Below are 15337 nucleotides of genomic sequence, written 5' to 3' on the forward strand. Positions count from 1 at the left end.
GATAGTGTAATAACAAGGATATATGTGTAGTATTGTCCAGTACTTGACTCTGGTGTTGTGATAATGTAGTAACAAGTATATATGTGTAGTATTGTCCAGTACTTGACTCTGGTGTTGTGATAGTGTAGTAACAAGTATATATGTGTAGTATTGTCCAGTACTTGACTCTGGTGTTGTGATAGTGTAGTAACAAGTATATATGTGTAGTATTGTCCAGTACTTGACTCTGGTGTTGTGATAGTGTAGTAACAAGTATATATGTGTAGTATTGTCCAGTACTTGACTCTGGTGTTGGGTGTTGTGATAGTGTAGTAACAAGTATATATGTGTAGTATTTTCCAGTACTTGACTCTGGTGTTGTGATAGTGTAGTAACAAGGTATATATGTGTAGTATTGTCCAGTACTTGACTCTGGTGTTGTGATAGTGTAGTAACAAGTATATATGTGTAGTATTGTCCAGTACTTGACTCTGGTGTTGTGATAGTGTAGTAACAAGTATATATGTGTAGTATTGTCCAGTACTTGACTCTGGTGTTGTGATAGTGTAGTAACAAGTATATATGTGTAGTATTGTCCAGTACTTGACTCTGGTGTTGTGATAGTGTAGTAACAAGTATATATGTGTAGTATTGTCCAGTACTTGACTCTGGTGTTGTGATAGTGTAGTAACAAGTATATATGTGTAGTATTGTCCAGTACTTGACTCTGGTGTTGTGATAGTGTAGTAACAAGTATATATGTGTAGTATTGTCCAGTACTTGACTCTGGTGTTGTGATAGTGTAGTAACAAGTATATATGTGTAGTATTGTCCAGTACTTGACTCTGGTGTTGTGATAGTGTAGTAACAAGTATATATGTGTAGTATTGTCCAGTACTTGACTCTGGTGTTGTGATAGTGTAGTAACAAGTATATATGTGTAGTATTGTCCAGTACTTGACTCTGGTGTTGTGATAGTGTAGTAACAAGTATATATGTGTAGTATTATCAAGTATTTGACTCTGGTGTTGTGATAGTGTAGTAACAAGTATATATGTGTAGTATTATCAAGTATTTGACTCTGGTGTTGTGATAGTGTAGTAACAAGTATATATGTGTAGTATTGTCCAGTACTTGACTCTGGTGTTGTGATAGTGTAGTAACAAGTATATATGTGTAGTATTGTCCAGTACTTGACTCTGGTGTTGTGATAGTGTAGTAACAAGTATATATGTGTAGTATTGTCCAGTACTTGACTCTGGTGTTGTGATAGTGTAGTAACAAGTATATATGTGTAGTATAGTCCAGTACTTGACTCTGGTGTTGTGATAGTGTAGTAACAAGTATATATGTGTAGTATTGTTGAGTACTTGACTCTGGTGTTGTGATAGTGTAGTAACAAGTATATATGTGTAGTATTGTCCAGTACTTGACTCTGGTGTTGTGATAGTGTAGTGACAAGTATATATGTGTAGTATTGTCCAGTACTTGACTCTGGTGTTGTGATAGTGTAGTAACAAGTATATATGTGTAGTATTGTCCAGTACTTGACTCTGGTGTTGTGATAGTGTAGTAACAAGTATATATGTGTAGTATTGTCCAGTACTTGACTCTGGTGTTGTGATAGTGTAGTAACAAGTATATATATGTAGTATTGTCCAGTACTTGACTCTGGTGTTGTGATAGTGTAGTAACAGGTATATATGTGTAGTATTGTCCAGTACTTGACTCTGGTGTTGTGATAGTGTAGTGACAAGTATATATGTGTAGTATTGTCCAGTACTTGACTCTGGTGTTGTGATAGTGTAGTAACAAGTATATATGTGTAGTATTGTCCAGTACTTGACTCTGGTGTTGTGATAGTGTAGTAACAAGTATATATGTGTAGTATTGTCCAGTACTTGACTCTGGTGTTGTGATAGTGTAGTGACAAGTATATATGTGTAGTATTGTCCAGTACTTGACTCTGGTGTTGTGATAGTGTAGTAACAAGTATATATGTGTAGTATTGTCCAGTACTTGACTCTGGTGTTGTGATAGTGTAGTAACAAGTATATATGTGTAGTATTGTCCAGTACTTGACTCTGGTGTTGTGATAGTGTAATAACAAGTAATAACAAGTATATATTGTTATAGGGGCGACATAGCTCAGATGAGTGGTTGCCTGCAGTCCAAAAGGTTGCAGGTTCAATCCCAGCTCCAGACAAGCTTGTGTCGTTGTGTCCCTGAGCAAGACATTTCACCCTGATTGCTCCTGATGGTGAACTTGGCGCAAGTGTGCAGCCTACTCACATCAGTATGTGTGAATGGTTGAATTTCCCCTCGCGGGACTAATAAGGGATGCTAAAATAAAAAATAGTATTGTCCAGTACTTGACTCTGGTGTTGTGATAGTGTAGTAACAAGTATATATGTGTAGTATTATCAAGTATTTGACTCTGGTGTTGTGATAGTGTAGTAACAAGTATATATGTGTAGTATTGTCCAGTACTTGACTCTGGTGTTGTGATAGTGTAGTAACAAGTATATATGTGTAGTATTGTCCAGTACTTGACTCTGGTGTTGTGATAGTGTAGTAACAAGTATATATGTGTAGTATTGTCCAGTACTTGACTCTGGTGTTGTGATAGTGTAGTAACAAGTATATATGTGTAGTATTGTCCAGTACTTGACTCTGGTGTTGTGATAGTGTAGTAACAAGTATATATGTGTAGTATTGTCCAGTACTTGACTCTGGTGTTGTGATAGTGTAGTAACAAGTATATATGTGTAGTATTGTCCAGTACTTGACTCTGGTGTTGTGATAGTGTAGTAACAAGTATATATGTGTAGTATTGTCCAGTACTTGACTCTGGTGTTGTAGTATTTACAGACCACATGACTCTTGACAAAGTCTTAACTTTTGTTTTCAAACCAAAATATGTCCAAACATCAGCTTTAGAAGCTGCTGGACTCACTGTATCCTCTCGTCCTCAGTCAACATTCTTCCTTTAGCTGTGGAGGACGTAACGACTGCTGCCATCTAGAGGCCGGAGGCTTGATTGTACTGTCATAATGAAAGTTCTGCTGCTCTTCTCTCTAGTCAAGGCTACAGTCGACTTGACCCTCAAAGGTTGGTTCTGGACTCACAGTCATCTGGACAGTGTCCACGGCGTGGCTGGTTCCTTGGTCTGTGCTGTTGTAAGATTCCACAGCCTTTTCAAACGCATTCCCGAGCTTGGCTTTGATCTGCAGGAACAAAGATCAACATCATCATCATCATCATCATCTTCTACAGCTTCATCTTCTTCATCATCATCATCATCATCTACAGCTTCATCTTCTTCATCATCATCATCATCATCTACAGCGTCAGAGAACAAACCTCGTGTCTGAAGACGAATCCTGACACTCCAGCCACCAGCTCAGCCAGGAACACCACCATCAGGAACATGGCGTACTGGAAGGACAGGCAGGGTCATGACCTTTGAACCCACACTCACACCTTTTGATCATCAACATCTTCACAGTCACGAACCAGCTTCAGCATCCATGGACTCCCTCGGCACGTGGCGAAGCATCCGAAGAGTCCGAAGATGACGATGACGGCTCCGGTGCCGATGAGGACGTACGGAGCGTTGGTCGTCTCCTCCGACACCAGCGACAGGAAGGGCTCCAGGGTCACCTTCCCCCAGACGCCCACGCCCAGGAGGATCACACCCGTGAACTGAGGAGCGAACAAATATAAATGTCATGGAAAGATGTTTGAAACAAGAGTCAACACTCTTGATGTTTTATACAACTTTAATCTTGTAATAAAACATCTTTGAGTGACCCTGATACTCTTTCATACTAATGCTATTGAATTATTTAAAAGGTATATATATATATATATATATATATACTGTATTTTCCGGATTATAAGTCGCAGTTTTTTTTCATAGTCTGACTTATACTCTGGAGCGACTTGTGTGTGAAATTATTACCACATTATTATATCATTTCACATGTTATTCTCACACTAAACCACAAGAGGGCGCTCTAGGCCTGTGTTGATCATTTCCACGTAGAAGAGGAAGCATCTTCTACCTCCGGAGTTAGTTAGTTGTTTAAAAGCGACACGAGGATGAAGAGTTATTTGGAGTTACACGGATGGTTTGGTAAACTAGTTAGTTATTGATGCTATAGTTCTCTGAATAACTCTTCATATGTTATGTTAAGTAAATTTCCCCAAAAACACGACTTATACTCCAGTGCGACTTATATATGTTTTTCCTTCTTTATTATGCATTTTATGTCTGGAGCGACTTGTGCTCCGGAGACACTTATAGTCCGGAGAATACGGTATATATATTTCAAATAAAAGTTCAAAGGCCTTTACTGAAGATAATATTAGATTATTCGTACAAAATGATATTAATTAAATAAAAAAGAAACTTAAAAAGTTGGGCTGAGATGTTCAAAAAATTACTTTTCTAAATATTTAAAACAAATGTATAAATACATTTAGAAAACTATTGAAACAAATTAAAAAACTACAACAAATGTACAAATGTTTGGTGACCAATGTTAAAACATTTAAACTTAGAGTTCAGAGTTGATCGTTATTATGGAACTTATGGAACCAGAAATCTTTACAGAAGAACTAAAAATAAAAGTTAATTTGAAAACAGTTACTGATAAGCATTCTTCAAAGTGATAATATTATCAAAGACAAGATGAAGACGAACGTGAAGTGAAATCAAATAAATCTTTGGTTCTTTTCACAATAAACAGGATTTCAAAGGTTAAAAAGAAAAGACGCTCAAAATGATTTGAGCTGAAACGAGTGATTCGAGAGCGTCTGTGATGCAGATGTTGTTGCCAGGCAACAGGTTTAATGGTGTGATGGTCGTCGCAGCATCAGTGCAGTCGAGCACGAGCGTCTGATAAAAGCTTCCACTTGAACTTTGAGTTCAGGTTCAGGTGTTGTCGTCCAGGAGCAGATAAACAAGTGATAAACAAGTGATATCTTCCAGACTGACGCAGCAATAATGTCTTTCTTTTGATCAAACACACAACTGTCACTCAACACTGTTCCTACTTTATATTATCTTTAATATACATTTATATATTCTTTCAATTCTTATTTCTCCATTTACTTGTCTCTGTGAAACTGATGCTAAAAAGTTTCATTTCTCTCTGTGACAACAACGTTTTTATTTAACATCAAAAAACATAAATAATCCAGGATTGTGTTTAGAAAAGTATTTTGTTTGCTGCAGATCCAGACGTGTTTGAATTACAATTATTTACTGAATTCTTGCACATTTATTACCTGAAACCTTGTCGACTTATATTTATTCAGAGAATCCCTCGTTTATATTACAGTAAGAAACACGATATTTGTTTTTGTTTTTAATTAAGTAACTTTAAATCATGACGTCAACGACATGTTTGTGTGGCTGATAATATTATTATTATTAAAAAAGATTCTTTGTTGTGTTTTGCTGTTTGATTGACACATTAAAACACGACAGAAATGAAGATTTTAATCTTCACTCGTTTGATTCTTTCACGCAATAATGTTTCCACACATGTGGAGACAACAATAAAAACATTATAATGTTTAAATGACGTTTAAAGTTCGTCTGGTCAGTTTTAAAACAAACACACGAATATATTGTTGACTCTGAACAAACACGACGAGCAGAGATTCTTTGATCGTCGTGTTTGTTCGTGTTTGTTCGTGTTTGTTTGAGAATCTGTGATCTTTTGTGTCGCGTTGGCATCGTTTCTCACCCAGAAGATCAGGCTGTAAGAAACCAGGAAGGTCTTCAAGCAGGTGATCACAGGCTTGGTCTGGAGTCTCCTGGACGGAGGCGACATCGCGTTGAATCTCAGAGAAACACAACAAAAGAAAGAAAAGAAACAACAAGTTGATCGAAAAGTTCGAGCAGAATCAGGTCAGGGAGCGGAAGTGACGTCACTGCCGCTGATGTGTCGCTGCTTTAATAAAACAAAACGTCTTCAGAGGAGAAACGAGATAAAACTCTTCAGTCGCGAGGTTTGATAATGTTTGGAGAAATAATCTGGTTTCTGTTGGAATAAAAATGAGGTCAAACGGAAGTTTTTTATTGCAGCGGAAACCTGGTGCGCATGCGCAGACATGAGCGACAGCTGTTCAATCAGAACACAATAAATGTTATAAATTCATAAATAAGTCGTTAACATCCATTTTATCTTTATTTTTTAATTAATGTCAGTTACTTAAGAACAGGCGAAAGTTTGCCATTTGTTTCCTCGAATGCAACACAGTATTTAAGTTTTTACCGACTTTGTTTCTGTATTTTGTAGTTTTTATTGTATAAATCTGATGCTATTTTAATAAATGTTTTTATGTAGTTTTAATCACATCAAATGTTTGTTTCTACTTGTCTATAAACACCCAGGACTTAATACGGTGGCCCAGAAGTCCAGAACAAATGTACAAACCCTAAAACAAATTTGATATTTCCTCATTTCTATTTACAATTTTAGTAAATTGTACATTTGTTTCAATTTATATTTGTTTTGTACTTCTGGGCCACCGTACTGCTGTTTGGTATATTTAAATATACTTTACATACAAAACTACTACTACAGTTTTTCTAATAAACCATAATAAACCAAATTAAACCAGATTAAACCAAGAATAAACCAGAATAAACCAGAATAAACCAAATTAAACCAGATTAAACCAAGCATAAACCAGAATAAACCAGAATAAACCAAATTAAACCAAATTAAACCAAGAATAAACCAGAATAAACCAGAATAAACTAGAATAAACCAGAATAAACCAGATTAAACCAAGAATCACCTCCAGATGTTCAAGTCATTACAAAGACTTCAATGATTAATAAAAAAGTACTTTTACTGAGACGTTCGTCGATCAAACATGTGTTTTTCTAACATTGTACCAGGATAATGACATGAAGTGACAACAACATCAACCTTTGATCGAATTTATATTAATTATCTTTTATTTCTGCAGCTTCATGTTGACGACACGTCACAGATCGTTGTTACTTTCATTAGAACATATTTTTATAAGTTATACAAATGATGTTAATTACTCATGATTCTGGTCAAACATACTTCATTAAATACTTTTATACTTGAGAAGAAAAGTAAACAAACAAGTCTTGGTTCTTTATTTTATAACATTATAACCAGCTGCTGTTTTATTATATTATTATATATTATTACATGACTTTATATGTTGATATCTTCGTAAACTGTAAAACTATTTTATTCCTTCATTTTAATTATATTAATTTACAACCTTCACTTTCATTCAATACTTGAATTCAAACTATTTTCATTGAATCTCTTCATTGTTTAAGTTAAGATTGTTGTGACAGTTTTACTCAATAAATAAATAAATAAATAAAACACGCACAACAGCGGCACATGGTGGTGAAGTGAAGTACTGCGCAGGTCGAGCTGACAAAAGCTGCAGAAACTCGCGAGAAAAAACTTTTTGTTCTTTTCGTTACTTTTGGACTTTTTATCTTCAAGAGTTTGATCTGAAGCTTCATGAAGCTTCTGGAGAAGATGAACAAGAGACCAGGAGCCTTTTGTGTGTCCGTGTTGGTCCTCTGTGGTGAGTCTTCTACACTCGTGTGTGTCACTGTTGTGTAGATGTTTGTCTCACTGTTGTGTAGATGTGTGTGTGACTGTTGTGTAGATGTTTGTCTCACTGTTGTGTAGATGTTTGTGTGACTGTTGTGTAGATGTTTGTCTCACTGTTGTGTAGATGTTTGTGTGACTGTTGTGTAGATGTTTGTGTGACTGTTGTGTAGATGTTTGTGTGACTGTTGTGTTGATGTTTGTGTAGATGTTTGTGTAGATGTTGTGTAGATGTTTGTGTGACTGTTGTGTAGATGTTTGTGTCACTGTGGTGTAGATGTTTGTGTGACTGTCGTGTAGATGTTTCTGTAACTGTTGTGTAGATGTTTGTGTCACTGTGGTGTAGATGTTTGTGTGACTGTCGTGTAGATGTTTCTGTAACTGTTGTGTAGATGTTTGTGTGACTCTTGTGTAGATGTTTGTGTGACTGTCGTGTAGATGTTTGTGTCACTGTTGTGTAGATGTTTGTGTGACTGTGGTGTAGATGTTTGTGTGACTGTGGTGTAGATGTTTGTATGACTGTGGTGTAGATGTTTGTGTCACAGTTGTGTAGATGTTTGTGTGACTGTGGTGTAGATGTTTGTGTCACTGTTGTGTAGATGTTTGTGTCACTGTTGTGTAGATGTTTGTGTGACTGTTGTGTAGATGTTTGTCTCACTGTTGTGTAGATGTGTGTGTGACTGTTGTGTAGATGTTTGTGTGACTGTTGTGTAGATGTTTGTCTCACTGTTGTGCAGATGTTTGTCTCACTGTTGTGTAGATGTGTGTGTGACTGTTGTGTAGATGTTTGTGTGACTGTTGTGTAGATGTTTGTCTCACTGTTGTGCAGATGTTTGTCTCACTGTTGTGTAGATGTGTGTGTGACTGTTGTGTAGATGTTTGTGTGACTGTTGTGTAGATGTTTGTGTGACTGTTGTGTAGATATTTGTCTCACTGTTGTGTAGATGTTTGTGTGACTGTTGTGTAGATGTTTGTCTCACTTTGTGTAGATGTGTGTGTGACTGTTGTGTAGATGTTTGTCTCACTGTTGTGTAGATGTTTGTGTGACTGTTGTGTAGATGTTTGTCTCACTGTTGTGTAGATGTTTGTGTGACTGTTGTGTAGATGTTTGTGTGACTGTTGTGTAGATGTTTGTCTCACTGTTGTGTAGATGTTTGTGTGACTGTTGTGTAGATGTTTGTGTGACTGTTGTGTTGATGTTTGTGTAGATGTTTGTGTAGATGTTGTGTAGATGTTTGTGTCACTGTTGTGTAGATGTTTGTGTCACTGTGGTGTAGATGTTTGTGTGACTGTCGTGTAGATGTTTCTGTAACTGTTGTGTAGATGTTTGTGTGACTGTTGTGTAGATGTTTGTGTGACTGTCGTGTAGATGTTTGTGTGACTGTGGTGTAGATGTTTGTATGACTGTGGTGTAGATGTTTGTGTCACAGTTGTGTAGATGTTTGTGTGACTGTGGTGTAGATTTTTGTGTCACTGTGGTGTAGATGTTTGTGTCACTGTTGTGTAGATGTTTGTATGACTGTGGTGTAGATGTTTGTGTCACTGTGGTGTAGATGTTTGTGTCACTGTTGTGTAGATGTTTGTATGACTGTGGTGTAGATGTTTGTGTCACAGTTGTGTAGATGTTTGTGTGACTGTGGTGTAGATGCTTGTGTCACTGTTGTGTAGATGTTTGTGTGACTATCGTGTAGATGTTTGTGTGACTGTTGTGTAGATGTTTGTGTGACTGAACAGACATTATAGATTAAAGATCCTCTGGTTCTTTCAGTTTGTCGACACAATCACCGACTATAGATCAATAAAGTTGTATCTCTTGAGCTCCATGTAGTCAGATCTTCATCCTCAGATCCTCCAGAGGTCCAGGATGGAATTATCTCTGCTCTGTAATTACTGTGAAGACCGTGAAGAGTCACGTTCAGACCAGAGACTCCTGAGTCTCGAGGTGACGCACTGGAAAGTTAAGATAAAGTGCTGAGTAACACAAGTTCTTCTGGAATGTTCTTGAAGCTGTTGAAGGAAACCAGGAGGATCTGAACTAACTTGATGTGTTTTCAGTTGTTTCAGGGACAACATTAGACTATGATGTCACTGAAGACTACGATTCTACACTGGATTATAAAGGTCTGTGTTTACGATGATATGTTCTTGAGGTTTGTTTATATACATCATGTGTGATCAAACAATTTTAACTGTAATCAAACAATTTTAACTGTAATCAAACAATTTTAACTATAATCAAACAATTTTAACTATAATCAAACAATTTTAACTGTAATCAAACAATTTTAACTGTAATCAAACAATTTTAACTGTAATCAAACAATTTTAACTATAATCAAACAATTTTAACTGTAATCAAACAATTTTCAACTATAATCAAACAATTTTCAACTATAATCCAACAATTTTCAACTATAATCAAACGATTTTCAACTATAATCAAACAATTTTCAACTGAAATCAAACAATTTTCAACTATAATCAAACAATTTTCAACTATTTTTAACTATAATCAAACAATTTTTAACTATAATCAAACAATTTTCAACTGTAATCAAACAATTTTTAACTATAATCAAACAATTTTAACTATAATCCAACAATTTTCAACTGAAATCAAACAATTTTCAACTATAATCCAACAATTTTCAACTATAATCAAACAATTTTCACAATTTTCAACTATAATCAAACAATTTTCAACTAAAATCAAACAATTTTCACAATTTTCAACTATAATCCAACAATTTTCAACTATAATCCAACAATTTTCAACTAAAATCAAACAATTTTCACAATTTTCAACTATAATCCAACAATTTTCAACTATAATCAAACAATTTTCAACTGAAATCAAACAATTTTCAACTATAATCAAACAATTTTCAACAATTTTTAACTATAATCAAACAATTTTTAACTATAATCAAACAATTTTCAACTGTAATCAAACAATTTTTAACTATAATCAAACAATTTTAACTATAATCCAACAATTTTCAACTGAAATCAAACAATTTTCAACTATAATCCAACAATTTTCAACTATAATCAAACAATTTTCACAATTTTCAACTATTATCAAACAATTTTCAACTAAAATCAAACAATTTTCACAATTTTCAACTATAATCCAACAATTTTCAACTATAATCCAACAATTTTCAACTAAAATCAAACAATTTTCACAATTTTCAACTATAATCCAACAATTTTCAACTATAATCAAACAATTTTCAACTAAAATCAAACAGTTTAAACTGTAATCAAACAATTTAAACTATAATCAAACAATTTTCAACTATAATCCAACAATTTTCAACTATAATCAAACAATTTAAACTATAATCAAACAATTTTCAACTATAATCAAACAATTTTCAACTATAATCAAACAATTTTCAACTATAATCCAACAATTTAAACTGTAATCAAACAATTTTCAACTATAATCCAACAATTTTCAACTATAATCAAACAATTTAAACTGTAATCAAACAATTTTCAACTATAATCCAACAATTTTCAACTATAATCAAACAATTTAAACTGTAATCAAACAATTTTCAACTATAATCAAACAATTTTCACAATTTTCAACTATAATCAAACAATTTTCAACTAAAATCAAACAATTTTCACAATTTTCAACTATAATCCAACAATTTTCAACTATAATCAAACAATTTTCAACTAAAATCAAACAATTTTCACAATTTTCAACTATAATCAAACAATTTTCAACTATAATCAAACAATTTTCACAATTTTCAACTATAATCAAACAATTTTCAACTAAAATCAAACAGTTTAAACTGTAATCAAACAATTTAAACTATAATCAAACAATTTTCAACTATAATCCAACAATTTTCAACTATAATCAAACAATTTAAACTATAATCAAACAATTTTCAACTATAATCAAACTATTTTCAACTATAATCAAACAATTTTCAACTATAATCCAACAATTTTCAACTATAATCAAACAATTTAAACTGTAATCAAACAATTTTCAACTATAATCAAACAATTTTCAACTATAATCAAACAATTTTCTACTATAATCAAACAATTTAAACTAAAAATCAAACAATTTTCAACTATAATCCAACAATTTTCAACTATAATCAAACAATTTTCAACTATAATCAAACAATTTTCAACTAAGAATCAAACAATTTTCAACTATAATCAAACAATTTTTAACTATAATCAAACAATTTTCAACTATAATCCAACAATTTTCAACTATAATCAAACAATTTTCAACTATAATCAAACAATTTTCAACTATAATCAAACAATTTTCAACTATAATCAAACAATTTAAACTAAAAATCAAACAATTTTCAACTATAATCAAACAATTTTCAACTATAATCAAACAATTTTCAACTATAATCAAACAATTTTCAACTATAATCAAACAATTTAAACTAAAAATCAAACAATTTTCAACTATAATCCAACAATTTTCAACTATAATCAAACAATTTTTAACTATAATCAAACAATTTTCAACTAAAATCAAACAATTTTCACAATTTTCAACTATAATCCAACAATTTTCAACTATAATCAAACAATTTTCAACTAAAATCAAACAATTTTCACAATTTTCAACTATAATCCAACAATTTTCAACTATAATCAAACAATTTTCAACTAAAATCAAACAATTTTCACAATTTTCAACTATAATCAAACAATTTTCAACTATAATCCAACAATTTAAACTGTAATCAAACAATTTTCAACTATAATCCAACAATTTTCAACTATAATCAAACAATTTAAACTGTAATCAAACAATTTTCAACTATAATCCAACAATTTTCAACTATAATCAAACAATTTAAACTGTAATCAAACAATTTTCAACTATAATCCAACAATTTTCAACTATAATCAAACAATTTTCAACTAAAATCAAACAATTTTCACAATTTTCAACTATAATCCAACAATTTTCAACTATAATCCAACAATTTTCAACTATAATCAAACAATTTTCAACTAAAATCAAACAATTTTCACAATTTTCAACTATAATCAAACAATTTTCAACTATAATCAAACAATTTTCACAATTTTCAACTATAATCAAACAATTTTCAACTAAAATCAAACAGTTTAAACTGTAATCAAACAATTTAAACTATAATCAAACAATTTTCAACTATAATCCAACAATTTTCAACTATAATCAAACAATTTAAACTATAATCAAACAATTTTCAACTATAATCAAACTATTTTCAACTATAATCAAACAATTTTCAACTATAATCCAACAATTTAAACTGTAATCAAACAATTTTCAACTATAATCCAACAATTTTCAACTATAATCAAACAATTTAAACTGTAATCAAACAATTTTCAACTATAATCAAACAATTTTCAACTATAATCAAACAATTTTCTACTATAATCAAACAATTTAAACTAAAAATCAAACAATTTTCAACTATAATCCAACAATTTTCAACTATAATCAAACAATTTTCAACTATAAATAAACAATTTTCAACTATAATCAAACAATTTTTAACTATAATCAAACAATTTTCAACTATAATCCAACAATTTTCAACTATAATCAAACAATTTTCAACTATAATCAAACAATTTTCAACTATAATCAAACAATTTAAACTAAAAATCAAACAATTTTCAACTATAATCAAACAATTTTCAACTATAATCAAACAATTTTCAACTATAATCAAACAATTTTCAACTATAATCAAACAATTTAAACTAAAAATCAAACAATTTTCAACTATAATCCAACAATTTTCAACTATAATCAAACAATTTTTAACTATAATCAAACAATTTTCAACTAAAATCAAACAATTTTCACAATTTTCAACTATAATCCAACAATTTTCAACTATAATCAAACAATTTTCAACTAAAATCAAACAATTTTCACAATTTTCAACTATAATCCAACAATTTTCAACTATAATCAAACAATTTTCAACTAAAATCAAACAATTTTCACAATTTTCAACTATAATCAAACAATTTTCAACTATAATCCAACAATTTAAACTGTAATCAAACAATTTTCAACTATAATCCAACAATTTTCAACTATAATCAAACAATTTAAACTGTAATCAAACAATTTTCAACTATAATCCAACAATTTTCAACTATAATCAAAGAATTTAAACTGTAATCAAACAATTTTCAACTATAATCCAACAATTTTCAACTATAATCAAACAATTTTCAACTAAAATCAAACAATTTTCACAATTTTCAACTATAATCCAACAATTTTCAACTATAATCAAACAATTTTCAACTAAAATCAAACAATTTTCACAATTTTCAACTATAATCAAACAATTTTCAACTATAATCAAACAATTTTCACAATTTTCAACTATAATCAAACAATTTTCAACTAAAATCAAACAATTTTCACAATTTTCAACTATAATCAAACAATTTTCAACTATAATCAAACAATTTTCACAATTTTCAACTATAATCAAACAATTTTCAACTATAATCAAACAATTTAAACTATAATCAAACAATTTTCAACTATAATCAAACTATTTTCAACTATAATCAAACAATTTTCAACTATAATCCAACAATTTAAACTGTAATCAAACAATTTTCAACTATAATCCAACAATTTTCAACTATAATCAAACAATTTAAACTGTAATCAAACAATTTTCAACTATAATCAAACAATTTTCAACTATAATCAAACAATTTTCAACTATAATCAAACAATTTAAACTAAAAATCAAACAATTTTCAACTATAATCCAACAATTTTCAACTATAATCAAACAATTTTCAACTATAATCAAACAATTTTCAACTATAATCAAACAATTTTCAACTATAATCAAACAATTTTTAACTATAATCAAACAATTTTCAACTATAATCCAACAATTTTCAACTATAATCAAACAATTTTCAACTATAATCAAACAATTTTCAACTATAATCAAACAATTTTCAACTATAATCAAACAATTTAAACTAAAAATCAAACAATTTTCAACTATAATCAAACAATTTTCAACTATAATCAAACAATTTTCAACTATAATCAAACAATTTAAACTAAAAATCAAACAATTTTCAACTATAATCCAACAATTTTCAACTATAATCAAACAATTTTTAACTATAATCAAACAATTTTCAACTAAAATCAAACAATTTTCACAATTTTCAACTATAATCCAACAATTTTCAACTATAATCAAACAATTTTCAACTAAAATCAAACAATTTTCACAATTTTCAACTATAATCCAACAATTTTCAACTATAATCAAACAATTTTCAACTAAAATCAAACAGTTTAAACTGTAATCAAACAATTTAAACTATAATCAAACAATTTTCAACTATAATCCAACAATTTTCAACTATAATCAAACAATTTAAACTATAATCAAACAATTTTCAACTATAATCAAACAATTTTCAACTATAATCAAACAATTTTCAACTATAATCCAACAATTTAAACTGTAATCAAACAATTTTCAACTATAATCCAACAATTTTCAACTATAATCAAACAATTTAAACTGTAATCAAACAATTTTCAACTATAATCCAACAATTTTCAACTATAATCAAACAATTTAAACTGTAATCAAACAATTTTCAACTAAAATCAAACAATTTTCACAATTTTCAACTATAATCCAACAATTTTCAAC

The 15337-nt window shown here is 30.7% G+C and overlaps 2 protein-coding genes across 2 annotated transcripts in view; one reads left to right on the forward strand and one right to left on the reverse strand.

The window, feature by feature from the left end:
- Positions 1-3055: 3055 nt before the first annotated feature.
- Positions 3056-5957, reverse strand: LOC148072531 (tetraspanin-7-like). Its single transcript, XM_087798585.1, has 4 exons — positions 5739-5957; positions 3496-3684; positions 3343-3417; positions 3056-3206 (listed from the first exon to the last, which is right to left on the reverse strand). Exons 1-4 carry the CDS (start codon positions 5823-5825, stop codon positions 3057-3059), a joined length of 501 nt encoding a protein of 166 aa, XP_087654711.1. The 5' UTR covers positions 5826-5957; the 3' UTR covers position 3056.
- Positions 5958-7407: 1450 nt separating this feature from the next.
- Positions 7408-15337, forward strand: part of srpx2 (sushi-repeat containing protein X-linked 2) — a 40613-nt gene continuing 32683 nt past the window's right edge. Inside the window, exons 1-2 of the mRNA XM_087798584.1 lie at positions 7408-7584; positions 9666-9731. Of these exons, the coding sequence (XP_087654710.1) occupies positions 7518-7584; positions 9666-9731 (133 nt within the window). The 5' untranslated portion in view covers positions 7408-7517. The remainder of the gene's footprint in view (positions 7585-9665; positions 9732-15337) is intronic.

The sequence above is a fragment of the Callionymus lyra genome, chromosome 9, assembly GCF_982586985.1.
Source record: "Callionymus lyra chromosome 9, fCalLyr1.hap1.1, whole genome shotgun sequence".
In the NCBI taxonomy this organism is placed as follows: domain Eukaryota; kingdom Metazoa; phylum Chordata; class Actinopteri; order Syngnathiformes; family Callionymidae; genus Callionymus; species Callionymus lyra.